General features: G+C 50.1%; 2 protein-coding genes across 7 annotated transcripts; one reads left to right on the top strand and one right to left on the bottom strand.

Annotated features, from left to right (window-relative positions):
* Window positions 1–350: 350 nt before the first annotated feature.
* Window positions 351–11,938, bottom strand: LOC116945278 (uncharacterized). Of its 5 annotated transcripts, none has more exons than XM_032959672.2 (5): window positions 7,033–10,763; window positions 4,255–6,230; window positions 3,809–3,936; window positions 3,397–3,555; window positions 351–1,865 (listed from the first exon to the last, which is right to left on the bottom strand). In XM_032959672.2, the coding sequence occupies exons 2-5, from the start codon at window positions 4,427–4,429 to the stop codon at window positions 1,848–1,850; spliced, it is 480 nt and encodes a 159-aa protein (XP_032815563.2). In that variant the 5' UTR covers window positions 4,430–6,230; window positions 7,033–10,763; the 3' UTR covers window positions 351–1,847. The 5 variants fall into 5 exon arrangements, with proteins under 5 accessions (XP_032815563.2, XP_075913068.1, XP_032815562.2 ...); XM_076056953.1 differs by lacking the exon at window positions 351–1,865 and adding an exon at window positions 11,852–11,938 and having other exon boundaries at window positions 2,757–3,555; window positions 7,033–10,324; XM_032959671.2 differs by lacking the exon at window positions 351–1,865 and having other exon boundaries at window positions 2,757–3,555; window positions 4,255–4,463; window positions 5,265–6,230.
* Window positions 11,939–12,047: 109 nt separating this feature from the next.
* Window positions 12,048–20,423, top strand: LOC142907448 (uncharacterized). 2 transcript variants are annotated; one of them, XM_076056951.1, is made up of 11 exons: window positions 12,048–12,241; window positions 12,424–12,721; window positions 13,531–13,648; window positions 14,998–15,067; window positions 15,363–15,451; window positions 16,756–16,863; window positions 18,082–18,191; window positions 18,493–18,529; window positions 19,364–19,441; window positions 19,988–20,038; window positions 20,282–20,423. In XM_076056951.1, the coding sequence occupies exons 1-11, from the start codon at window positions 12,181–12,183 to the stop codon at window positions 20,282–20,284; spliced, it is 1,023 nt and encodes a 340-aa protein (XP_075913066.1). In that variant the 5' UTR covers window positions 12,048–12,180; the 3' UTR covers window positions 20,285–20,423. The 2 variants fall into 2 exon arrangements, with proteins under 2 accessions (XP_075913066.1, XP_075913065.1); XM_076056950.1 differs by having other exon boundaries at window positions 12,394–12,721.
* Window positions 20,424–27,761: the final 7,338 nt, after the last annotated feature.

Below are 27,761 nucleotides of genomic sequence, written 5' to 3'. Positions count from 1 at the left end.
GGCGTGGATGGTGTTGGGGTGAGTGTGGATGTTGGCGAGGTGAGTGTGGATGTTGCAGGTGTGAGCGTGGATGTTGCAGGAGTGAGCGTGAATGTTGTAGGGGTGAGAGTCAACAGAAGGTGTATATCGGATTAATTGTTTATGTGGCAGCTGCTACATTGGACAGACGGGACGTAACATCAGCGTAAGACTTAAAGAACATAAGAGAAATATTAAATTATCTCAAACACAACTGTCGGCAGTGGCAGAACATGCTTGTCAACAAGGACACTCAATTGATTTTGACAATGTTGCAGTGTTGTGTAAAACTAATTATTACTGGCAAAGACTAATTAGAGAATCCATTGAAATTGAGAGGAACAAGAATAACTTTAATCGCTCTGACAGCTACAGGCTTAGTGCGGCCTGGAAGCGTATAATTAAATAATACACATTACATTTTGATTTAAAGAATTACTAATCTACAACTCATTACTAATCATAACCAATGACTGATTACTAATCGATCATATAATTACAATACCCCCCCCCTCCGCCTCTAATCACTGCACCTGATATGAGTTAAGTGATGACGTCACCCTGCTGCTCTATATAAAACCGGGAGCAAGGGAGGGCTTTACCATTCTGGCGAATTGCCCGATGATGCTGGTTGTATTTACCAGCGAAACGTCGTACTCAAACTGTAAATGTGGATTCGCTCTTCAACACACCGGTGGGCTAAAGTAGTGAATTATTTGTCTTTTTGTCAACGTGACACCTTTTTTTGCTGATTGGCCGTGTCGGGTGGTGGAGGGTTACGACACATTTATAAATAAACGCGATCTAACCCAAAAAACCTTTATTATGAATTCGTCAATCTAGATAATTTATAAGTGCATAGCTCCATTGGCTTCCTAATATCGGAAGGAAGAGCGTTCCAGACGGCCGCAGAAGTGCATTTGAACGCACGCGATGTGTTGACCGTCTCCGTTCGATGGGTGGCAAAAAAGTGCAGTGATACCAACAACTGTTGGGGCGAGCACTGTTATTGAGCGTCTATAAACGTTGTCACAGCACACAAGGAGGCGGTGTGGCCAGAGCCACACATTCCCAGCGCTGATATTTTACACACCGCACCGGATGCTCGTTTAAGGCCGAGCCAACCTAGGGGAGGCCCCAGACCGGTTCCGATATCCGATATCGCTCTCCTCTAACGTTTGACATAGCCAGGAATTCAACTTACAATGCCGGGTTCATAGAGCGGTGGCCACGGCCATGAATTTGACTCGGGAACGCCAGGTTCAAAGCAGCGATTCATAATTTACTTTGACAAGTGAAACATAAAAAAAACAATATATCCGCAACAATAACAGCAAAATAACGACACTGCTGCATGTCGTGACGCGGCGAGGCGACAGCATGACGACACCTGCGTGGGGTTCGCTGTGCTGCATCGCGTGGTTGAACTTCTTTTGCTCCGTACGTAGCCAACCGCGATAATCGGACTGCGGGGCAAGGACAGTTGTTCCCTCCACATTTAGAAACGTGCGTTTAAACAGATTATTTGATGTTCGGTTGGGGGCGAGGGAGCGGGGGGGACGACAATGCCGGCATGGCTCTCTCACCCAGCAGCACGTGGCCTCCTTCGTGCGAGAAGAACACGCCGGGCGTCGTGGGCGCGGAGGTGCAGGGCGTCACGGCGAAGCGGCGTGCTGGCTCCCCCAGGGACGCTCCGTTGAGCCGGGCCCCGCGCACGCAGCCCGGCCCTCCAGCGGCCCTGGGGTGGGGGGGGCGGTGACGGCACACCCGGGGCGCGCGACGCCTCCCGATAGAACGGCGCTCCTCCTTCTCGGCCCGCATGGCTACCGTCAGCGCCACGTAGCGCGCTAATGCAAGACAGGAAACAAATGCATTACGAGCGCAAAACAGAGCTACATACAAACAACACCAAACACCGGCATAGACTCGGCCTTGAACATGTGATCTCTCTCTCTCCACTGTTAATAACACAAAATAACTTTGCGCGCCATTGTGGAGAACATAACAAAGATAAATAAGCAGACAATTCGTTCTCCTTAACGTATTTGATTAACGTAAAAAATAAATGTATGGATTTGTACAGATCTCATCAGCCGCATCGTGGCCTTATGGAAGTGAATATAATTCTCACGTGGAAGGGCGGGTGGAAAAGTGCTGCCCCTTATTCTTTGGACAAAAGTATCTCAGAACTAGTTCAGCATTATCCGCTTCCGCGGGCTATTCTCTAGCAGGGGGCGGCACACTGCTTTGCGAGAGACACCAATAAGTCTGTCAACGAGCGTGAGCGCTCGCGATCGTGTGCTCTTACGAGTCCGTGCCATCGGAAATGCGCGCCGCTCACACGGAGTAGCAGCGCCACTTTAAGTGTCGAACAAAACTGGTCTGAGACTCAAGCATGGATGAGGAACGTCTCCCACAGGTGACCGCCTCCAGTTCCTCAGGTTTGGAGACTCCCGGCGAAACTGCGCTGGCCGCATCGCCGCACAAGGCTTGCGGGCGGGAACGGGAACAGGAGCAACAGCAGGAGTAGCAGCAGCAGGAGTAGCAGCAGCAGGAGCAGGAGCAGCAGGAGTAGCAGCAGCAGCTGGAGTAGCTGGAGTAGCTGGAGCAGCAGGAGTAGCTGCAGCAGCAGCAGGAGCAGCAGGAGTAGCAGCAAGAGCAGCAGCAGGAGTAGCAGCAGGAGTAGCAGCAGGAGCAGCAGCAGGAGCAGCAGCAGCAGGAATAGCAGCAGCAGCAAGAGCAGCAGCAGCAGGAGCAGCAGCAGGAGTAGCAGCAGCAGCAAGAGCAGCAGCAGGAGCAGCAGGAGTAGCAGCAGCAGGAGTAGCAGCAGCAGCAAGAGCAGCAGGAGCAGTAGCAGCAGAGCAGCAGGGTAACCGTGGGATGCGGATCATTGACGGCGTCGATTTGGGGTCCTGTTGAGGCCGGCGCTGTGCACTGCTCAGCAAGATAGGATGGGGCAGATTGGTACAGACCCTTGTAGATCAGACGCAGAATCTTTATTTAGACTGCAGGAGGAATGTGATGAGTTATGAGGCTCTTTTTCATAGATGTCCAGTATGGGTGGGCCAACAAGAAGAGCAGGCATGGTTTGTAAATAATCCTATGGTTTGATGGGTCACCAATGTAACCCATCTCGTATTGGGAACGTTATCGGATAAGATTTCCGCTTTGGAACTCTCAGGCGAGCCGCGCCATTTGACACAGCCCCGGGGGGGGAAGGTGGATGTCCGGTGCTGGCACAGCCGGAGGCGCCATCGCGACAGTCCACCGTTTCACGGAGTGACGCTGACGGCACAAATCGCAACAAAACTCAGAATAAAACCCTCGAATCGGGCAAAACGCCCCGACACAGCACGACGAACGTGGGCGGCTTTCTACCTGCAGGTGTCGCCGGCCCGTGCCGCTCGCGACGCCACCCAGGTAGAGCGGGGAGCGCAGGCCGAACTCCGGGCCCCTGCGGCGTGTCGGGGCGGCCTTCGCCGCCGAGCCGTCCACGTTCAGCTCCCCGTGAGCCTCAGGGCCCACCACCACCTCCACCTGCGCGACACGAAGCGGCGGACCGGCGGGCAACGTCACGCTGGGGGGTTGCCACCTCTGGGGTGCAAACACAACCGGGGCGCATCACGATGTCACATCTAAAGTGATGTACAGATCACTATGAGCATCGAGGCCCACAGGGCTCCCCCACTACGCTGCTTTCTCTGTCTATACGGCTAGAAGGGAGATGTTTCGACTGTTGTAAGTAATGAGCTCCAATGTGTAACATCTGCAAATAACGGACTGCATTCACCATCAGCAGCTGCTGGGACAAGGGCTGCGCCTCCAGGTGCATGTCCAGGTGCCGCCTGTCGTCATCCCCGCCGGTGGACGCGTACGCGAGCAACCCGTTGGCGTCGGTCTTCAGCTCCAGCGAGGTGCCTGTGAGAGGCACAGAGAGGGCACCGCCAACGTTGCTCACACATTAAAACTACACTATTTTTATTTGACCAGGTAAGGTGTCCTGAGCTATATAGCTCTTTTTCAGAAGTGACCCGCTTAAACACTCACAAATACGCCCACACACACACACACTCTCCCACGTACACAAACTCCCACATAAACATTCACCCACGTAGATCTAAAACTCATTCCTTTAGAACTGCTTTTTGTGTACAGTTTGTTGGTCTTTTTCCCTGCACCTCGGACAAGCACGGTTGGCTACATACGGTGCCAAAGAAGTTCAACACACGTACGTACATTTCCACACTTCGTCAGCTGCGGTGGATCGCGCTGCGCATGCGTTTCCCCCACAAGAGGCGGTCGTGCGTGGCTCCGGCACCGGCACTGTTGCCCCCCTGCCCCCGCACGCCCCCTGCGTGTCCCCCCCACGGCCCCGCACAGCCACCCTCGCCGGGCCACGCCGGCACACCATCCTGCACGGGCCTCAGGTGCCGCGCTGATGAACCCTGGCCACACGGTCACCATCGGTCACCACCAGTCACCACCACAACCAGCCATGGTCACCACCGGTCACACAGTCACCTGTCTCTGTTTATTGTATTACCGTACTAAATTACCAGCATAAGTCTGGCCCAAGTGTGAACAATGGAGGAGGTGGATCATTTCTGTGGATGGATCCAAGACAGTCGTGGATATTCCAGACTTTTATAGCCAGGACCCATGTCTGATGACTAAGTGTTGAAGATGACAATATTGACGACGACAATGACAATGCTATCGACGATGATGTTGAGGATGATGGTGACGATGACTTTGTACGACGCGCGAGTGTGATAGCCACGTGTCCCCGCGGCGCTGCAGAGACACAGATGCACATGCACATACGCGTAGACACAGACACACGCAGAGACACAGACGCACATGCGCATACGTGTAGGCACAGACACACGCAGAGACACAGATGCACATGCACATATGCGTAGACACAGACACACGCAGAGACAGACGCACATGCACATACGTGCAGGCAGACAGACGCAGAGACACAGACGCATATGAGCATACGTGCAGGCAGACACACGCAGAGACACAGACGCACATGCGCATACGCAAAGACACAGACACACGCAGAGACACAGAAGCACATGTGCATACGCGTAGGTACAGACACACACAGAGAGACACAGATGCACACACACGCAGGCAAAGACGCACACGCGCAAGAAAGAACGACAAAGTGACACGAACACATGCACGCACGCGCTAGGGGGGGTGCACACGCATCGAGCTCGTCTCTTCTAACAAACCAGAGCCTGCGGTGGCAATACGGAAATTCCACGTTCCTATGGCCAAGACAGGGGAGACCGAGGCGGCATCTGGAGGAGTTGCACAGAGCGAAGAGGTAAATGGTTGGAGCCTTCGTTGTATCCGTCGCTCATGGTCCGCAGGGTGTCCTCTTTGTCTTCAGGACCACCGCCCCCTCTTGAGGGCGACGGACAGAATCTCACCCTGCCCACACACACAGACTGTTGGGATGAGTGCTGTTCGCGAGCACCTGTGAAGGTCAGCACGGCACACAAGAGGGTGAGTTACCAACACCATGCCCGACCACCTTTGTCTTCCTAGTGGCGATGTTTACACACTGCAAAAAATACTCATTTTTGGCCAAGTCAACCTAGGAGAGGCCCAGGACCAAATCAGATAATCGTCACTGCTGTTGGCCGTGAGTGGCAATCGAACTCAGGTTGCCGGATTCGTAGCGCATTGCGCTAACCGTTGCACCACCACTCCCCACGATGTACCACTCCCCGCAGTCACCTCTCGATTAGCCTGGGTAAGAGTGTTAAAGGCTGTATGGGGGACCTTTTGTCTTTGTTTTTATTATTGTTTGCAGTGATCAAGAAGGGCAACGTGCTTCACTTAGACATGGATGGGGGATGTGAGCCGCGTCAAGGGCCCGGTGCCCGGGCTGCTCACACACACACAGCAGGAGCTGCACGTTGGAGGGCTGCCCCGTGAGTCTCTCCCCACCGCACCACTACCACCACAACCACCGCCACCGCGCGTCACACGTGACAGGAGTCACCGACCGTTGATACTGGGGTGGGTGGTGTGGCCGGCTTCAGGCCGGGCCGGTACTTGCAGGGAGTAGTAGAAGAGCAGGCCGCTTGGCTGCATGGTGCGGAACGTGAGCCTCGTCTCAGCACGGGGAAGGGCTCCTTGACGGCCAGCGACATGAACCCGTCGCCCGCCAGGTAGGCCTTGCGCGACACCTGCACGCCGAGGTCAGAGGGGGTGCGAGCGCTTGAGAGGCCGCGGGGCCAGCGGCGGGACCTCGGGGAGCACGGTTGCAAGTCGAGCGTCTCGGCTGCACGCGAGGGATGCGTGACAGACGCATCGTAAAGGTTTTTGGGTTAGATCTGGCAAATCGCCCGATGACCTGGTGAAAACGTCACAGTACTCGAATTGTAAACGTTGCGGATTTACACACAAACAACAAAACCAAGTCTGCTGAAGTAGTCACTATTTGGCACGTTTTGTTCACGTGACAAACCTTACTAATTGGCCATGTCGGGTGGTGGTGGGTTAATGAAACATTTATATTCACACGGTCTATCCCAAAAATCCTTTACTATGATTAATATTGGTCACGAAAGCCTTCTACGTGTTAGACTGCGTAACACTTTCTTTCTAAACATTGTGTGACGTTACTCTTCTAACGAGACGTTTCTTTCTCGGAGGTTTTGCGAGCATGTGAGCTCTACGCACATTTTAGCGGGTTCAAAGCGTGATTCACATCTCATTGGGCGGCTACAAACCGACAAGTTGAGAGACTTCCAGTGACAATCACCCGGGTTCAGTTACGCAAACATTTGATCCTTCTAAAAACGAAATAACTTTTTTTTAACTAAGCTATTTTTATTTCACCTGGCCACAAGCCACAACTCAACAAAAGTGGCTTACAAAGTGGACATTTATAGCTGCCAAATACTTTAAACGCACGTTGATTGTAAATGTGGGAGGGAAATAAACTGGAGGACCCGGAGAACGAACGGCAAGGTGCGGTGCGCGTACCAGCACGTCGTCTGATCAGCTGGCGCTCACTCCGATCATGTTCCTTCTGCAGGTCCAGGTTGGTGTCCTGCACCTTGAGGCTCAGGAAGCAGCACTTGAGCCCCGTCTCCATCGTCACGTGGGTACGGCTCCTGCGAGACGCGACGACGCCAACCCCTTGGGGGTCAAATCTGTGCCATCGATCACCGATTCTGACACACTTCCAGGACAGTTGTATGTAGTCTCAGTAGCACTATCAGTGATTTAAACTCTAACAATGGCTGCTGCACCCCTTTCACTAAGAATGCAATGCAACCTGACAGATTCACCACCAACCACTGGGCAGACACCGGGAGTGCGCTACGATAGAGACCCATTGCTGGTAACAGACTACGAGTGCCACACACCCCTTCCCCCTAACTCTCTGTAAAATATGAAAAAAAACTTTTTTTATTTTACCAGGTGAGCCCCACTGAGCTATAGATCTCTTTTTTAGAAGCGACCTGGCCACAAATGTTAGCCCAACAAAGTGGGTTATCATGTGGAAATGTATCGCAACCAAATACTCTAAACGCATATTTCTAAATGTAGAGGGAAAAGTCGGAGGACCCGGAGAAAAATCCACATGATCACGGGAAGAACATGCAGTCTCCAAATATACAGCAGGCGTTGGGGTCAAAATCGAACCCACGACCTCCTGTATACCAGGCGAATGCATTAACCTGACTGTCCTCAAAGATTCCTTGAGGAAGTAACCTTCTAATGTAAGTATGTATGCATGTTGAACTTCTTTCGCACCGTACCTTGGCCAACCGTGCTGTTATAATCATGATAAGTTTATATCTATGACTACAGGACTGCCAACAACACAGTCCCGTATATTTCATAAAAATGGTTGTATATTAAGTCAACACGTGTAAAAGATCGATTGAAATGAATTGGAAGGAGATAATATTTAAACTACCCCTACAGGTGGCAGTGCTACAGTATTGCATTTCAACCAATACTAAGAATTATATAATGTTAGTGCTCCTGTTAAATCAGGCTGCGCTCCTGACCTGAAGGATGGTTTGAGGATACAGCCTTCCAACATATCTGGTATAGATCATACTACTTCATGTAAAACTACAGTACAGCACTGATAGCAATACAGTCCATTACATGTTGTATTAAGGGTTGTTCATGCGTTAGAAGTAGACAGTAATTGAAATTACGCCTGCAGGTGGCAGAGAACCACGCCACGCTGGTGTGCTACACGGCGCTGCTGCAGAACCTAACGGTGCGCGTGGAGCGAATGGAGCAGGGCCATGACTGCTACACAGAGCTGGACTATAAGCTGCTGCGGGTGGAGATCAGGAAGATGGAGCAGCTGGTACAGCAGCTGAAGCTGGACGTCTCCAGCGCCACGCACGATCATCTCCACCCCTGGTTCAGTCACGATTGTCTCAAAGGCACGCAATTGTTTCCATCAGGGGTGCTGCAATGCCCACGGTTCCTTTTGGGCAGATATGCAGACTCAGCTTTTGCAGCTGAAGGTGGCACGTAAAAAGGGGAGTACCTTGGATCACTGGAATGCGGAGGCAGCAGTTCTTGCAGTCGCTGGACTGTGTTGGATGGCTTCTCATAGAGAGCTGAATTGAACTTCACGAGCAAATTTGTGAGGAAAATGTTAAAGCCACTGCTTCAGAATTTTCATAAATTTTGTGAAATCTGTACACAGTATCTGAACATGGAAAAGCTGTACTGTACTTTCTACTGCATGTACAAAATGGTGTTAAAGATCGTGAAAAAATACACATACTGACAAAAAATTACAGCCCTTTATCATTGCACTCTGGTCATGGCGGAGCATTTGGGGGGGGGTTGGGTGGCACTTCATGTAAAATTAGGGATTTCGATCGGATCATTGGGGTTTATCTATATATAAAAAGGAAATTTGTAAATGTGTCTGTTCAAAATGTTTAGCATACTTCCTGACATGCAACTTGAAATGTGCCATGTGGGTACTTTCCAGACTGTACACAATGCAAAAATTAGAAAAATAGACTTTTGTTTTTTTGGGGGGGGAGGGGGGGGGGCGTAATAATGGATATATTTTGCACGGCAAGTGAGCTGTGACTTCACATCTGTGATGTCACCCGCGCATGCGGAAGCGTCACGCAGTGTGCCTGTTTTTAATTGTATCACTTAAAGAACCAGGCTCCAGTCTACATTATAGACTGCCAGTACACTCACCCAGCTTAATAACCAGGCTCCAGTCTACATTATAGATTGCCAGTACACTCACTCCGATGAAGAACCAGGCTACAATCTACATTAGTGTTTTAATTATTATTTCTTTTTAAATTTTTATTCACTTTATTATTTTTCTATCTACGTGACTTTACCAAAAGAACCAAGGAATAGTATGAACTATTCACATATTTTGAAAAAAAAGTGAATATCACTTTTACTGTATGATGATATACAAGAAACTGGTAGGTTATAAAAACCAAATAAGAATTGAAAGTAAAATACTTTGTTAGAGCTGCCTGAGGTTGTAATTTTAAGCATTTTTTTCCTCCGAATGAAGTGAAACACTTAATTATTGATTTCCAAATGTAATGACGCCATATTATTTATGAAAAAAATTCAGAGAAAGAACATAACACCGATTACTAGTCATTGTTGTAAATGTTCAGTGCAGTAACTCATAACATAACTTGCTTCCTCTGGTTTTCCCCTCCACATTTAGAAACATGCATTTAGAATATTTGGCTGCTATAAATGTCCACGTGATAAGCCACTTCGTTGAGCTAACATTTGCAGCCAGGTCGCTTACGAAAACGAGCTGTACAGCTCAGTGGGCCTAACCTGGTAAAATAAAAAAGGTTGCATTCTCAGGCACGTTCTTTGGCTGCTGTTCCATCATCCGCCTTGTCCAAATGCCATCATCTCTTCAAGAAATTATTCTCCTCGTGCGTTTATGACTAAAATAAAACAAATTAGGTTACCCTGTGTGTATGTATCACACGCTCGTCTTATAGACACACACAAAGACAAAAGACCCCCGCTTTAGCCTTAACATATTTTTTGTAAAATATATGGTTCAAAGAAGGCCGTATCGGGCATAGGCGGGTGTTGTCTGACCATACTTCACCAGTGCGTGCCGGTAACGCTGGGAGAGCGGGAGGTAGCGGGGCTTGACCAGGACCGGTTCAGATATCAGTCGCCTCTGATGTTCGCCGTGGTCGGGAACCGAACTCGGCTTGGATTTGAAGCGCCGTGTGCCAACCACTGTGCCACCGCTCCATCCCCACTGTACAGCACCGTACTCAACAACAACAAAAGCTTCAAAATACAATTCTGCAATAACGTATCATGCAGATAAATAACTCGTGCGTACAAAGTATGTGTGGGTGACGATCGTCCAGTAAATCAAAGATCGCTCACGGAATAATTCTTCAAACAGTCGTGAAGATTAAAGCTGCAGGCATTGGCCACGCGGCACACAACACATGAGCCTCATAAACACCAATCTTGAGACTCGGTGAAGATTTGCTCAGTAAATAATTGACATTATTATGTCATTGTTATTATAGGACCAAACTTAGTACACGTAATGCTCTCGTGTGCGTGTTCGTGTAGCGGTTAGCGCGTTGCGTTGCTGTGAACCTGGCGACCCGGGTTCGATTCCCGCTCACGGCCAACACCGGTGACGATTTTATCTGAACCGGTCCTGGGCCTCCCCTAGGTCCACTCAGCCTCAAATGAGTACCTGGTGCAGTGTGTAAACATCGCCACTGGGGAGACAAAGACGGTCGGGCGTGGTGCTGGCCACCCACCCCCTCGTGTACCGTTCCGGCCTTCATAGGTGCTCGCTAACAGCACTTGCCCCTACAGTCTGTTAAGGCTACACGGGGGATATTTGTCTTTGTTGTGTCTATAAATGATGAGTAGCGATGGTAGTCTGTACTCGAGAGAGATGTTTGTACTGTACACGTGTCTGGAGCGTTATACACGAGGGGGTGGGTGGCCAGAAGCACGCCCGGCCGCCTTTGTCTCCCTTGTGGCGATGTTTACGCACGGCACTCGGCACTCATTTGAGGCTGAGTCGACTTAGAGGAGGGCGTAGAAGCGGACCGGTGTTGGCCCCGAGTGGGAATCGAACTCGGCTCGCCGGGTTTATAGCGCAGACACATCAACACACAGACATCAACACACAGACATCAACACACAGACACATCAACACACAGACACATCAACACACAAACACATCAACACACAGACACATCAACACACAGACACATCAACACAGACACATCAACACAGACACATCAACACACAGACACATCAACACAAACACATCAACACAAACACACCAACACACAGACACATCAACACACAAACACATCAACACACAGACACATCAACACACAAACACATCAACACACTGACACATCAACACACAAACACATCAACACACAAACACATCAACACAAACACATCAACACACAGACACATCAACACACAGACACATCAACACAGACACATCAACACACACATCAACACACAAGGCACATCAACACACAGACACATCAACACACAAACACATCAACACACAACCACACACCCCTCACCCTCCCCTATAAAATATCCCAATTACTTAAATACTTCAACTAACTTTACTTTATTAAAACACGTCACGCGAGTCTAAGTCCAATCGTGTGTTCTGATTATTTTTAATTTATAAGTCAAATGGCTGTGCGCCTCGAGGCGCCGACATCAACAGCCGCTCTGGTCAATGGCCATCAAAATCAACAGCCGCGCAAACGAACCAGATCACATTTGATACACTTACAGAACGCCATCGCACGGCGTTTATATGACATGCTACGTAACGATGTTGTCGTGGATTGTAACGCGTTCACCATTGTTGTTGTTGTTGTTTTTGTTGTGGTTCTCGTGAAGGGCGCGGTTCTCGCGAGATCTCGTGACGGGCGCGGCTCTCGCGAGATCTCGGTAACCCGGAAGGGGCGGGGTCTCAGAGACGGCAGGGCGGAAGCACGCATCAGACGGCGGAGGGAGGCGGAGAAGTTGGCTGTGACAGTGGCGCGGAACACGAAGACGGCCAAGCAACGCGAATCACAGCCCAGCAGTGCCGTGGAGTCCACGACGGCGACAACAGCTATGGCGAACGAAGCCGACATCCTCTCGCTCTGCGTGGCCATGGCGAACATGACTTTCCAAGGTGCGCGTCACTATCGCACAACACAGCAGCAATAACACACAACACAAACCTATAACATACAAAACACACATCAGCATTAATGTACAACATACAGCACTGTCGCACATGTATTATAATGTAAGTTCACAAATTAATATTCTCCACTGACTCAGATTTTAGTCCCCCCACCACCGTGTCCACAGAGCATGAAGTGTGCATGGAGACCCAGGCTACAGCCAGGAGTCCTCATAGAGGCCCCAGACCCCACATGTTTGAGGAGTTGTCTGGGTTCCCCGCACGTGGTGGAAAGAGAGGCGAATATGCACACCATATGGGCACCTGGAAAACAAGGAATGGTGCAGGATGGACACGAGGTGATGGCGGAGGCTCTTGTAGTAGCGGAGGACGAGATGCTAGAGATGGCCGAATCCCCCGCTCCCATCGTATGAGTGGACGTGGAAATGTGGACAAGGGGGATAGGTCGGGTTCCTGCCAGCGCCGGTAAGTTTAACTGAGCGCACACCGTGCATGTGTGTGCAGAGGGGACGCGGTGATTAGGCCACTGCACTATGTACCTGGGGACCTTAGTTTGATTTCCAGCCATGGCTACATCAGTGGAGATTGATATATGAACCGGTCCCCGGGCCTGCCCAAAGTCGATTTGTACCTGCTGCATTGTGAAAACTTTAGCAGCAATGGGGCAGTGAAGGCGGCCGGGTGCGGCTGACCAAACCACCCACCCCTTTACATGCCATTTAGGCCTTAATAGGCGCTCACTGACATCACTTGCTCTTACAACCTAGGTAGGCTACAAGAGGGTTATTTACTCTATATGATCCGGAAGGCCACCACAATACTCTTTTCCCATAGCGGTGAATGAGGCTCTCACCTCAATCCTCGGAGCCCACATCTGATTCTCCATGGTGCGCACGCCCTGGTTTTCATACAGCATCTAGAGATGTGTTCGAGTTAGACGCTATATACATCCATCAGTGTTTAGCTATTGCGTTATTTTTAGAGTCGGGGCATAATTTCAGCTGGGTCTGTCTGGGTCAGTAACATTTTGACTAATAACCTCAACCCGGCGCACCACATCCAGTATACATCTTGCTCTGCCTGTGGCTATTAGTCACGTTCCTATTATAGTCGACTAGCGACCTAGAATATAATGCAAACCTCGAGTAGAGCCTGGACACTGCCTCTGTCTGGGCAAAGCGCAGGTTTATCTCATGTGCCTAATTCTTGCCCTCATCGCTGATGTTCTGTGCTGTTGTGTTTTGTTTGTGGTGCACCTGCGTTGCCACCACCAGCGGACCCTATACGATGTCCATCTGCAAGGCGCAGCGGCAGCAGCTGCTGATGGCCAAGCGGCGCATCTTCAAAGCCGATTCTGCGGTGCCAAGCCAATTGTGCTGGTTCGAGATCTCGGTAAATGTACTGGGGGGTGTGCAAACGTGGAGATGGAGTATCCTAGGTATCAGGTTTTGAGAAAGAAATGCCAATTATAAAAGGTTAACAGTTGCACCAAAATAATTATAGAATATAGAGACTTGTCATTTTGGTGACCCAGGTCACTCTCGGAAATGTATGCATTTAAACTTATTTCACACCATACATAGCCAACCATGCTGACCGGAGGTGCGGGAGGACAACTAAACACAACAAGTAGTTATAGGGAAATGAGTTGTCAATTTATATTTAAGAGTGCATAGCTCCAGTAGCTTCCTGATATTGGAAGAGCGTTCCAGAAGGCCGCAGAAGTGCATTTGAATGCGCTCGATGCAGTGACTATCTTTTTTCGATGAGTGGCCAAAAGCCACTACGAGGATGACTGGAGCTCATGTGATGGTTTATGCTCCTTGACAAAAAGTGAACACATCCTGGTCTCTTGAATTCTCAACTGGTTAAACAAACTAAACTTTGACGTTGTAAAGTATCTAGTTTAAATCGACATGCAACATTGATATATAAGAATAGATGTTAGCCTTTCTGGCAATAAAAATAGTGTTAAGATGTTATAACACCATTTTGAAACCTTTTGCAAGGAATCATGTCTGCATTAACCATATATGCTCGTGGTGAACATGCAAACAAAAAACATGCTCTGGTAGTATATGCATTGTCTTTTAAACTGATTGGTCCACACCATAGACAGCTTTCTTTAGAGCCATGCCCTCTTAAACTTGTGATGCTATGACACTTTTCCTATATGGACGCAACCATATATTTATACCTGGTTCAGTTTGTTAACATCACCAATGGGGAGACAAACACAGCTTGGTGTGGTGCTCACCACATCACCGTCTGGTGTACCTTTCCGGCCTTAATTAGTGTTCACGAAGAGCACTCGCTGCCCCCAATACTCTGTAAGCCTAAACAGGGAGTATTTTCTGTGGTTGGTTGAGCAAACCCACTGCACTCTGGTCCCGGCTCCAGTAATCACCCTGCTGTTAGAGTGGGTATCTGAGCTTGGTCAATTTGACCTAAAATAAACGTACAGGGCCATTACGTAGACAATGTTAGCAGTGACAAAGACAGCCAGGTCTGTGTGTTACTATGCCCACTGCTGTGCCAAGTCAACTCAGCGCGGCTCAGGCAGCGACAGGTTGTTTTTCTACTGCAAAAGCCGTGTCACTGAGTGACACGCAATGCGTGTAGATGACATGGTGATGCTGTGTCCTCACATTGTGCTTAAAATTGGTGCACCCCAACAGACCCTGTCATAGCAGCCAGTTTATGCTAATGGGGGATGCGACATGTGCGTGTTCTTTTTACAGAAATGTTTGAGCCAAAAATATGACCCTACCAACAAAGCTCTGGACTTGAAGGCGGTCAGAATTAATGAAGGTAATTGAAACAAACATTTGTGTTTTTTTAAGTTTACTTTGCACTCCTGCACATTGACAACTTGTCACAACTCAGCTTTATTATTTGAGCCGAGAATCGTTCATACTGTTTCTTTAGTCTCATTTGTTCTAGTTTATTCATCCTGTTAGCCTAAAGATATCATTGTCATGTCATTTTAACTAATATTTAATTAATTCATCCTTATACGCATCACTCACTGTATGCATCGCGAGGGTAGGAGTTGAGTTGAACGCAACGCGTAATGAATGCACGATCACCCTCCCCCACTCCCCAGAGCTGGAGGCACGTGGTGTCGACCTGGTTTTGAACCGGAAGGACCACATGGATGGTCTGAACAAGATCATCCGAGAGAATATTCCAATGGTACGGCCTTCTCCTCTCCCCACGTGTTTTAATGCTTTGCACCTAAGGTATAGTGTTGCTGCGTTAGCTCTCTTGGTCCATTCGTCTGTAGGGCATTATTACTCTTAAAACACATTCCTGCAGAGGGAGCTGGTAGGAACGTTGCTTGCCTCGAATGATGGCTCAACGAATTGGCGGCTTATAATTTAGAGATTGTGAGCATCCGCATACTCCAAACGCATGTTGTTGATTCTCCACGTGGAGGGAAAAATGTCGTGAAGATGGCCGGACGTGGTTGGTGGCCACCCACCCCCTCGTGTGTGCCGTGGCCGCCTTCCCCACCCCGCCCCTCCCTCCCCACCCAGCCCCTCCCCACCCTCCCCTCTCCACCCAGCCCCACCCCTCCCATTTTTGGATGGACGACAGACGGACACAATAATCCCTTGTGGGCTGGGTGGAACCAGGAGGTTCCTACCAGTACAAAATACGTACCAAACTGCAGTATAATGTGGCATTGGTATTAGCGACTAGATTAATTAGTGCTGGATTAGAGGCGCGTCGCCACACGTGGATGTTGGTGCGTGCTTCATGGTTGCGTAGCCCCCATTTTACCTCGCGGTCATCGCCGACCATCGACTTGAGATAAAACCAAAACGAGGCACGGCACGACATTTACATTGCTGCTATTGCTGCTAAACCGTAGGTGGTGGCACTGCACTGCGCTACGAACCTAGCGGCCCAAGTGTCTATTCCCGCTCACGGCCAAAATCAGTGACAATTATTCTGAACCGGTCCTGGGCTTCCACTAGGTCGACTCAGCCTCAAATGAGTACCTAGTGCGGTGAGTAAACATCGCCACTGGGGAGACAAAGGCGGTCGGCGTGGTGCTGGCCACCCACCCCCTCGTGTGCCATCCTGGCCTTCATAGGTTCTCGCTAACAGCACTTGCTCCTAGTCTGTTAAGGCTATACTGGGGATCTTTGTCTTTTGCCTCCCTTAGAGGGGAGCGGTAGTGCAGTTGTTCGCACGCTGCGCTATGAATCGAGCGACCAGAGTTCGATTTCCGCTCACGGCCAACACCAGTGACGATTATCTGAACCGGTCCTGGGCCTCCTCTCGGTCGACTTAGCCTCAAATGAGTACCTAGTGCAGTGTGTAAACATCACCACTAGGGAGACAGAGGCGGTCGGCGTGGTGCTGACCACCCTTGTGTACCGTGCTGGCTTTCATAGGTGCTCGCTCACAGCACTTTCTGCAAAAGACTGTTAAGGCTATAAGAGGGACCTTTTTCTTTTCTGTGCCTCCCTTGCTTTCCACTCCCACAGATCACATCCCTGAATCTAACGTGCAATGACCTGCACCGGTTGGATGACCTGGCAAAACTTGCCCAGCACACTCCATCTCTCAAGAAGCTGAACCTCTCCAAAAACAATGTGGGTGTGAGCGCCGTTCAATAAATCGCGACGTGACGCTCGCATGCCTGGTGCACCTCTGGTGCGAGCGTCGCGTTGGTTCAGATTCCTCGCCACAGCGAGTCGACCGTTCGTTACGCGATTCAATCCAAGTATCGATATACCTACTATTATATCTTATATCGTCTCCTTTTGTTTTGGTACTTGTTCATTTCCGATTCGCTTGATATTATTTTAAGCATGTATTGGGTATCAGATATGCCTTTAATTAGTGGAAACGTAATTAATTATTTAAATGCAATGAATACACAAATGTGAAACGTACTATTGCAGTTTAGTACATCAACATGTATCACCTATGGGTGGTACCTGTTGATGTACTTTGTACAGTAGGCCCGCAACTCCGCATCAATACGTCAATTAACTTCAGTCATTGCACTCACAACGCATGCACCAAATGGTGTGTCGGAACCAGTTCTTTATTATTCATGCAAATTATATGCACGTTAAATTAGGCTAATGACACATAAGAGACAGACAAGGCAGACAACTAATTATATGGACAAAACATATTGGGCTGCATGAACAAGATAGGCAACAAGACAGTGCAGACAAGAGAGTACAGTGAGACATACGATGAGACGGTCAGTACAAATGGGACACAGTACATACTGGACAGGACAGACCACACAAACAAAATACAATTAATACAAACAAAAGACGAAACATAGCATGGACTCTTGAATTTGACCATTATGCTGAAATGGGCTAATTAATCAATTAAGTTGAGAGCTGATACATTCACTTAGAATATGTGATTGCAGTATTTGGCCTCCTTTGTTAACCCTTTTCAACGAATATTAAAGGAATTTCTGCATTGACTCTGCCCATTCGTAATGGAGGGCAATGTAACGTTCATAAAATGTGATCCAATATAAACGAAATGTTTGTATAATGTGTTGTTACTATCAAGGACACCCAACTGAATACCGCACACCAATGATGAAAGGGTTAACCAAAAGAGATGCAAACTATAGCACAAGGGACTGTTTACAAATATGCATACACATTTTGCCGTGACAGCTGCGCGTCAGCTTTTGCACGCTAAGGCAAATGCATTCTGCAAAGCGTTACAATCCATGCGTGGGCATGGATTGTAATGCATAACTTGTGGTAAGTTGCCCAGAAGCATGGCCCTTATGCCCCTAATTGTATGGAAATATCTCCCCTGCCATGCAGCTCAAAGATGTGAGGGAACTTTACCCACTGAAGGCCTTCAATTTGAAAGAGCTATGGCTGAACGGGAATCCGCTGTGCGACTCCTTCCACGACCCAAATGCCTACATGAGGTACCGCTCCTTCGTCATGAACGCGACATTGCCCGCTTACCCATTCGCCTGTCCGTCCACGCAGCTCCCCACTCACCCAGGCACTCACTCGTCCTCATGCTTATCCACCCACTCATCTACATGGTTTATCTTTGTGGTTGCCTGTTCAACCAATGGCTCGCCCGCACGCCTACTCCCCCACCCTCCAGCTTCACCCATGCACTCAACACCCCGCTCGCTCATGCGTTCATCCACCCGGTCACTCACACACACTCCCTTGGCCTTGTGTCCCATCTCTAACTGCATGTGTGTGTGTCAACAGCTTCGTGCGAAACCACTTTCCACAGCTCGTGATCCTGGTGAGTGACCCTCCACAGATGCCGGCCCTCAAGCTATCCCCACTCTCTGTGATATTTGTGTCTCCGTGCATTCCAGTTTCCCCACACATGCAAAAGTGCTTGTGATCAGAGGATTTTGCCAAATGCACCAAGTAAAACACTTCTGAAGAAGGTCATCATTTCCTGCCTTGGTCAAACTACTGCTGGATGAATACCTCCCCTAAGCCATTGAAATTTCTCATGATTGCGAAATTGTAATAACCCACCTAGCACCTGCCCATGAACAACTGTTAGATGGGTTCCATCTCATTGCTGCATTCTTGATCATCAGCCATTAACCCTTATAAAGACGTGTCCTGCCCGAGCCCACTTAAGTTTCTTAATTGTTTGTATAAGAGTTCACTTAAGAAAAGGTTACGTGCAGTTTACAGATGACACAGAGGAACATGAGCAGCTGTTGAATGTCATCTGTTTTTTGTTTTTGTCCTGCTGGCGGTTATCAACTCATCACTTATTGCTTCAATCATCTATCTCTAACACCATCTTTGACTATCTTCGTCACACATCTACCATCGTTACCACAATCATCACTATCATCATCATTGCCACAAACACCACCACTATTGCCGTCATCTTCATCCTGACCGCCAACATCATAATGTAATTCCATCATCACCATGATCCCTTTCACCATAACTACTACTTCCACAACAATCATTACCATCTTTACCATTATCTTCATCACCACGACTACTGTTTCCATAATCATGCTCACCACTATAATCAATCACAATCATTATCGCCATGATCTATACCACTTTTTACAACCACTACCTTCACCATTGTCACCATCAGGATGGGCAGATGCTTTCGCAGCTGCGAAGTTCTACGCCTGTGGTGCCCTCCACGCCTGCGGTGGTGCACAGAATTGCGGTACGCTTCGCTGCAACAATGAGAAATATTTATTCTCCCAACTTTTCGAGGGCCATGCGGCTCTTTGGCCACAACCCTGGCATTACTCCTACCACTTCCCATCCTCCATTTTGTCCACAGCCAGATGAAAGGAACAATATTTATTTTAAAATAATTATTATTAGAGGTTTAACGTATGCTTGAAATGGCTTAAGCATATACCAAGCTCTAATCAATCACTTGTTTACATATCCACCATTTTATTTTACAAAACATTGGCAAAAACTTAAACTTAATCAGCAGCAGCTTAACAGTTGCACCTCTTGTGCACTGACTTTGTGACATTATGACTGTTTCCGAAGTCGGCCAACATCAAAGCGTGCAGCTCCCATAGGAAAGCGAGCAAAGCGGCACAATGTAAGGGGTTTACATGACCCACTTGGAGTGGCGTCGCCCATTCAGGCTGCCATGGGATCCAGGCCAGGCCTAGTTATCTGGTTGGCAAACTGGGTAGTCATGTTGACGTCTCTCCTGTGTGCGTGCGCGCCCACTCTCGGGTGGCTGCAGGAGAACAGCTGGCAGTTCCAGCAGTGTGCGAACACCCTCATGGAACTGAACGTGAGTGCCGTCCCATCCGCACCGTTTATGGACACGACTGATAGCAAACGGTCGGGCGCATTCGCGTTTGACGAGCATCACTAACGATACCGCCCATCTCCCCTTCTATTCCACCCCTCTCTCTCCCCCCTTCCCTCATCACTGTCGCCGTCCGCCTCGGATCTCCGAAAACCGCGGTCGCCTACCTTCATCGTTCCTTTTCGTCCGACTACCGGACGGATTCCACGGGAGGCGTTCGTACAGTGAGCAGGCGTCCGCCGCAGATTGCTGGCGATCTCGGCACACATTCTCCTACCAACCCTTTCCTCCACAACCCTTATACATTGCAATTTATTTGTTTTTACCCCATTTGGGGGGAGAGGAAAAAAATAAAAAAATAACTATATTTGAAACTGTGTCCTCAAACTCACGACACACTAACACCTTGTACCCTGGTTGTTATTTCCCCCCACCTATAACCATGACATCACAAGACGCTGGCATGACGCAATGGTTGGTACACAATCCAGAAGTCGCTAGTTTGATCTGTTATCGTGGTAATCAATGGAAACGTTTCTTAAATCCATCCGGCTTATGTCCACACAACCGATATGCTTGAGTGGATAAACAATTGGAAGAACGCAAACATCCCAAAGAAGCGCCTCATTGTGGATCAAACCATCAGGAAGCTCACTGGCCCCTCACCACCGCAAGCAGTGGGACTCCATACATCAGATCCAACCTGGCCATGGCAGGAGAAATTTCCTCCACAAATTGAAAAAAAAAAGTGTCACCAAAATGCCACTGCAGGGCACCGCAACAGTGGAACACGTGCACACACCAGGAAGCTCTCTTGACCTGGTGAAGACCTCCAATACCAATAAGAGGCCACGGTCTTGGGTTATTCTTTGTGCTTTTGGGGTCCCTGACTCTGTTCACAATCATTAAGGACCATTATGGTGGGAAGGCCCGTGTAAACATACGGACCCGAGTGTCAGAGCCATTTCCTCCTGTTTACCGTGGGGTGCGACGGGGATGTCATCTGGCTCCGATACTATTTCACATAATTCCCGGTCGTGGCCAATAGCAGTGGTAAATTATATTTGAACCGGCCCTACCCCTCCCCTAAGTCGACTCAATCTTAATTGAATACCAGGTGTGGTTGGTAAAAATCAGCGCTGGGGAAACAAAGGCGTTTCTGGCAATAACACCCCAGCATGACAAGTTTGCGTCTGACTGGCAGTTTCTTAGCACAAGCCACTGTATAAAGTACAGACGATATGCATCTGACATTATATTCTCAGCATTTATGCGTTTATGTTTATAAGCAGTGTTTAGTAATAATTTTTAAAGAACCTCAAAATATTCAACTTAATTTTCGTTCACACGGTGAAAAACAAATGCAGTGCTGCTCAGCGGATTCAGGGTGAGACAACTGCAGCCAAACTGGAGTTGGTTAGAAGCACACTGCCCAGGTACGGAAACTTGTCTACTTTCTGTACTATTGCCCCATCACTCACACGATGACAAACATCCCCCCTATAGCCTTAACAGACTGTTGGGGCAGGTGGTGTTAGCGAGCACCTATTAAGGCTGGCATGGTATGCGATGGGGTAGATGGCCAGCACCATGCCCAACTGCCTTTGTCTCCCAAATGGTGTTGTTTACACACCGCACTAGGTACTCATTTGAGGCTGAGTCGACCTAGGGGAGGCCCAGGACCGTTTCACATAATCCTGACTGGTGTTGACCTTGAGCAGGAATCAAACTCAGGTCACCGGGTCTGTCGCGCTGCGCGCTAAATACGTATCATCATCATCATCACTGATATGGATAGGTGAGTTGATAGAAATTACATTTAATTCAACAGTTAATGGGCCAATTAACCAGTAGTTAATTAAATATGGGAGCAGTGGTTTACACACTGAAATATTAATTTGGAGACCCGAGTTTGAATCCAGCAATGTGACGGAGACATCGAGCGACGGAGACGAGACTGAGACGGCGAGCGACGGAGAGAGACAGAGACATCGAGCGACGGAGAGAGACAGAGACATTTAGCGACGGACAGAGACGGAGACAGCGAGCGACGGAGACATCGAGAGACGGAGACATCGAGCGACGGAGACATCGAGAGACGGCGACATCGAGAGACGGAGAGAGACGGAGACAGCGAGCGACGGAGACAGCGAGCGACGGAGACATCGAGCGACGGAGAGAGACGGAGACATCGAGCGACGGAGAGAGACGGAGACATCGAGCGACGGAGAGAGACGGAGACAGCGAGCGACGGAGAGAGACGGAGACAGCGAGCGACGGAGAGAGACGGAGACAGCGAGCGACAGAGACGAAGACAGCGAGCGACGGAGAGAGACGGAGACAGCGAGCGACGGAGAGAGACGGAGACAGCGAGTGACGGAGAGAGACGGAGACAGCGAGCGACGGAGAGAGACGGAGACAGCGAGCGACGGAGACGAAGACAGCGAGCGACGGAGAGAGACGGAGACAGCGAGCGACGGAGAGAGACGGAGACAGCGAGCGACGGAGAGAGACGGAGACAGCGAGCGACAGAGACGAAGACAGTGAGCGACGGAGAGAGACGGAGACAGCGAGGGACGGAGAGAGACGGAGACAGCGAGCGACGGAGAGAGACGGAGACAGCGAGCGACGGAGAGAGACGGAGACAGCGAGCGACGGAGAGAGACGGAGACAGCGAGCGACGGAGAGAGACGGAGACAGCGAGCGACGGAGAGAGACGGAGACAGCGAGCGACGGAGAGAGACGGAGACATCGAGCGACGGAGAGAGACGGAGACAGCGAGCGACGGAGAGAGACGGAGACAGCGAGCGACGGAGAGAGACGGAGACAGCGAGCGACGGACAGAGACGGAGACAGCGAGCGACGGAGAGAGACGGAGACAGCGAGCGACGGAGACAGACGGAGACAGCGAGCGACGGAGAGAGACAGAGACAGCGAGCGATGAAGAGAGACAGGGACGACACAAAGGGACAGTGAGGGATAGGGGAAGGAAGCGGAGTGAGCGAGACGGGCAGAGCGCGGCGAGCGAGCTGCGGCTAAGCGGAATGACGGAGTCACAGACGTACTGTGAAGAGTTGTAATACAAGATGTGTCGGAGAAAACAAGAAAGTTGTTCGCGTCAAGTCGACCACTACAAATATAACCAACACTACCAAGACTTGGCCCACCCTGTTGGAGGCGACGGCCCATTATCACCATTAACATCACTACCATCATCAACATCACCATCACCAACATAATTAACTATCATCACTGCCATTACCGTCATTAACATCACCAACGTATTTATCACCATCAGTAACAGACATAGCATCACCATCATCACCAGCATCACCAGCACCATCACTCAGCTCACTATACAGGGGGGGATGTACCGGTTCCAACATCATGTGGAGGTGTGAGGTGGTGCGAGGTGGTGTGATGAGGTGTGACAAGGCGTGTGGATGTGTGAGGTGTGTGGATGAGCGAGGGGGTGAGCGAAGATGGAATCAGGGTATATGGAGGGGCGTGAAGGTCTGGAGATGAGGGGCGTGAAAGTGTGAAGAGCGGTGTGGTGGCGGTGGTGTGTGGTGGTTTGTCGTGGTGGTGATGGTGCGTGGTGGTGTGTGGTGGTGCGTGGTGGTGTGTAGTGGTGATGGTGGTGCGTGGTGGTGCGTGGTGGTGTGTGATGGTGCGTGGTGGTGCGTGGTGGTGTGTCGTGGTGCGTGGTGGTGTGTGGTGGCGTGTGGTGGTGCGTGGTGGTGTGTGGTGGTGCGTTGTGCTGCGTGGTGGTGTGTGGTGCGTGGTGGTGCGTGGTGGTGCGTGGTGGTGTGTAGTGGTGTGTGGTGGCGTATGGTGGTGCGTGGTGGTGCGTGGTGGTGTGTGGTGCGTGGTGGTGGTGTGTGGTGGTGCGTGGTGGTGTGTCGTGGTGCGTGGTGGTGCGTAGTGGTGTGTAGTGGTTGGTGGTGCGTGGTGGTGCGTGGTGGTGTGTGGTGGTGCTTGGTGGTGTGTGGTGGTGCGTGGTGGTGTGTGGTTGTGTGTGGTTGTGTTTCGTGGTGTGTGGTTGTGTGTCGTGGTGTGTGGTGGTGAGGTGCGTGGTGGTGGTGTGAGGTGTGTGGTGGTGTGTAGTGGTGGTGGTGCGTGGTGGTGCGTGGTGGTGCTTGGTGGTGTGTGGTGGTGCGTGGTGGTGCGTGGTGGTGTGAGGTGTGTGGTGGTGTGTAGTGGTGGTGGTGTGTGGTGGTGCGTGGTGGTGCGTGGTGGTGTGTGGTGGTGTGAGGTGTGTGGTGGTGTGTGGTGGTGGTGGTGTGTGGTGGTGCGTGGTAGTGCGTGGTGGTGTGTGGTGGTGCGTGGTGGTGTGAGGAGGTTGAGGAGGTATGAGGAGTAGTCCACGTCACGCTGCTCGTTGATGACGTCGAGCGTTGCCGTCTGGCTGTGCCGCTGGTTGCAGAGCGAGCAGCTGGGCGTGCGGCACCAGGAGGAGGAGGATCAGTCCACGTGTCTCCTCCTCCTGCTCCTCCTCCTCACCGTGCTCCAAGCAGCGCGGCTCCGCGTCCTTGCGGCCGCCGGGGCCCCTGGGGGCACCGCCACCACCACAACAACGACGACGAAACTAGGACAACAACAATAACACTGGCACAACAACAACACTTGGAGGATGACAACACAGAGATAACAATAAACAACACTGGGACAACAGCGATTCCAACAACGATGACGACGCTGCGTGGAGAATCACAACAGTGATGATGACGGTGACAGCGATGACAGAGACAACAATGAACACAACAACACTGATCACAACCACTACAATAACAACGTGGCCATTAGCACCACCACCAACAACACGGGTTGCCATAGTACTACAACCACACCCCACAACAACAACCACCACCATCACCAACAACGCAACTACCAGACAGAGCAACAAGGTGATTATGACCAGCCTTGCCCTCTCCTGCTGTGCTGCCTTGCCCACCATGCCCTGAGACTGCCCTACCCCTGCCCATCCCCAGTTTTGCCCTCCTCTACACTACCCCACCCAGCCATACGCCTCTACCCCAATACTCTACCCTACACAGCCTTGCCCTCCCTGCCTCCTACCCTACTCTAAACCCTGCCCTTCCCTCCTCTCCTTCACTGCCCCCTACACCTGCGTCCTGTCCCCCTGGCCCAGTCGTGTCCTGCCCTTTGTCACTGCCCTGCCCCGTGCCCCCTGCCCTCATGCTGCTGCTGCTGCGTGTAGATGTGGATGATGTTGTAGAGGAGGAGTCTGTGTTGGAGGTGTACACGCCGTGGCGGTGCAGCACCACCTCCTGGCGGCACCACGCCCCCCCCCCCCCCCGTACCCCCAAGGAGGGTGGGAGGGGGGTGACAATGAACAGGTGAGCGTGCAGGCTAGTCACTGCACAGGTGAGTACTGTACAGGCAAGTGAGCGTACAGGCGAGTGCACAGGCGAATGAGTATACAGGTGAGTGTGCAAGAGAATGTACAGGTGAGTGAGCGTTCATGTCAGTGTACAGGTGAACGTGCAGGTGAGTGTCACAGGCGAGCGTTCGGGCGAGCAACTGCAACGCGTCGTTGCCGCACTTGTGGCCCAGGTTGTGCTGGCAGGGCACGATGACCACGGGCTTGGAGAACATCTCCAGGCAGAGGGGCCACAGCTGCTGACGTGCTCCAGGTGGTCGTAGCGCGCCTGGGATTCGCGATCAGCAACGACGTCCGGCCCCGCACATCGCCTCTACACGCTCATCGCTACAGCTGTCACGCACAGGCAGAAAGCCTCGTCCCTACAGCTGTAACGCACAGGCGGACAGCCTCGTCCCTACAGCTGTCACGCACAGGCGGACAGCCTCGTCCCAACAGCTGTAACGCACAGGCGGACAGCCTCGTCCCTACAGCTGTAACGAACAGGCGGACAGCCTCGTCCCTACAGCTGTCACGCACAGGTGGACAGCCTCATCCCCAAAGCTGTCACGCACAGGCGGACAGCCTCGTCCCTACAGCTGTCACGCACAGACAGACAGCCTCATCCCTAAAACTCACGCACAGGCAGACAGCCTCGTCCCTAAAACTGTAACGCACGTGCATTGGAAGCGCTACCAACTCACGGAATTTGAAACACATTCCACTGTTACATGGACTTCCTGAGAAAGAGGTATGGTGTAGGTCTAACAATGGGTTTGTCAAATCAGAAGCTATCAGTGGGTAAGAGGTGAGTGTGCGGTTGGCAGTGACATGCAGTGGGAAATTCTAAAATGTGAGTTTTTTTTACTAAATCGGGGTAGGTTCCCAATGAATGTGTAGATTTAAGGATCAAACATAGCCTCTGGCAAGGAAACGGGTATACAAGTGAGCTGCTGGGAGATGGAACTGTTGTAAGGTTATGGCATGGTGCTTTTGTGAATGGTATACAGCTCCATTTTGTAAGAGTGCTTCTATGCAAAGACCGTGGTGCTGAAGAGACATTTCAACATCGCACATGTTATAAATAACCATTTTAATTGCATAACTCAGCCCCCAACTCACGGCGTTATAACTGCGGGCAACGAGTTTCAACCACAAATGCCTGCTAGGATGTCCCTGCCGTGTTGCGTGGCAAATGGCCCTCTGACCCGGTTAACGCGAAGACGCAATTCACCAAAAGTAAAAAATGAGTGTTGACCCAGACTCAGCGCTTGGGCGCCGCGGTGGCGAGATGTTCACTACCTCGCCTGCTGTAATATTTGGAATTTGTTTGCGTCTCTCCCCTCGGTCGCGTGTTTTTTTTTTTTCTCCAGGCCCTCTGGGTTTCTTCCTCCACATTTAGTATCAATCAGGATCACGCGTTTAAGAGTATTTGGCTGCTAACATTTCCACACGATGATAAGCCACTTCGTTGGACTATAATGTGTGGCCAGGTCTCTTCTGAAAAAAAGGCTACAATGGCTCAGTGGGCAACACCTGCTAAAATAAACAAATAGTTTAGTGGCGTCCAGCGTTCAGCTCTCATCGAGTGGAATCCAAAGATATGAGTGGTTAAGCTATGGGATATGAAATGGACGAGCGACCAATAAAACAACATGTATTATGGGGTTGAATGCTTTTTGCTATTCACAAAATAAAACAAAAGCAGTCATGCAAATATCTTATTTAACACAGCACAGCAAAATCAGTTGCACCATTCAATCCTGCTCGTCCAGACGGGGAGAATTCACTCACATTTATTAGATGCGATGTTTCTTATGGGATTTAATGAGCGACAACATTTTGACCCCAAACCGAGAGGATTCTGGAAGTTTGTGTTTTTTTGGTAATAACTCTGGAAGGAAACGTCGCAGACCCATCAAGGTGGTACTCGTACTGCTCGCCTCATCGAGTGGAATCCAAAGATATGAGTGGTTAAGCTATGGGATATGAAATGGACGAGCGACCAATAAAAAACATTTTTTATGGGGTTGAATGCTTTTTGCTATTCACAAAATAAAACAAAAGCAGTCATGCAAATATCTTATTTAACACAGCACAGCAAAATCAGTTGCACCATTCAATTCCGCTCGTCCAGACGGGGAGATTTCAATCACATTTATTCGATGCGACGTTTCTTATGGGATTTAATGAGCGACAACATTTTGACCCCAAACCGAGAGGATTCTGGGATGTTTGTGTTTTTTTGGAATAACTCTGGAAGGAAACGTCGCAGACCCATCAAGGTGGTACTCGTACTGCTCGCCTCATCGAGAGGAATTC

This window comes from Petromyzon marinus, chromosome 79, assembly GCF_048934315.1.
Source record: "Petromyzon marinus isolate PM22_M1 ecotype Great Lakes invasive population chromosome 79, UKy_Petmar_22M1.pri1.0, whole genome shotgun sequence".
In the NCBI taxonomy this organism is placed as follows: Eukaryota; Metazoa; Chordata; class Hyperoartia; order Petromyzontiformes; family Petromyzontidae; genus Petromyzon; species Petromyzon marinus.
This window is presented reverse-complemented; position numbering and strand designations above follow the sequence as displayed.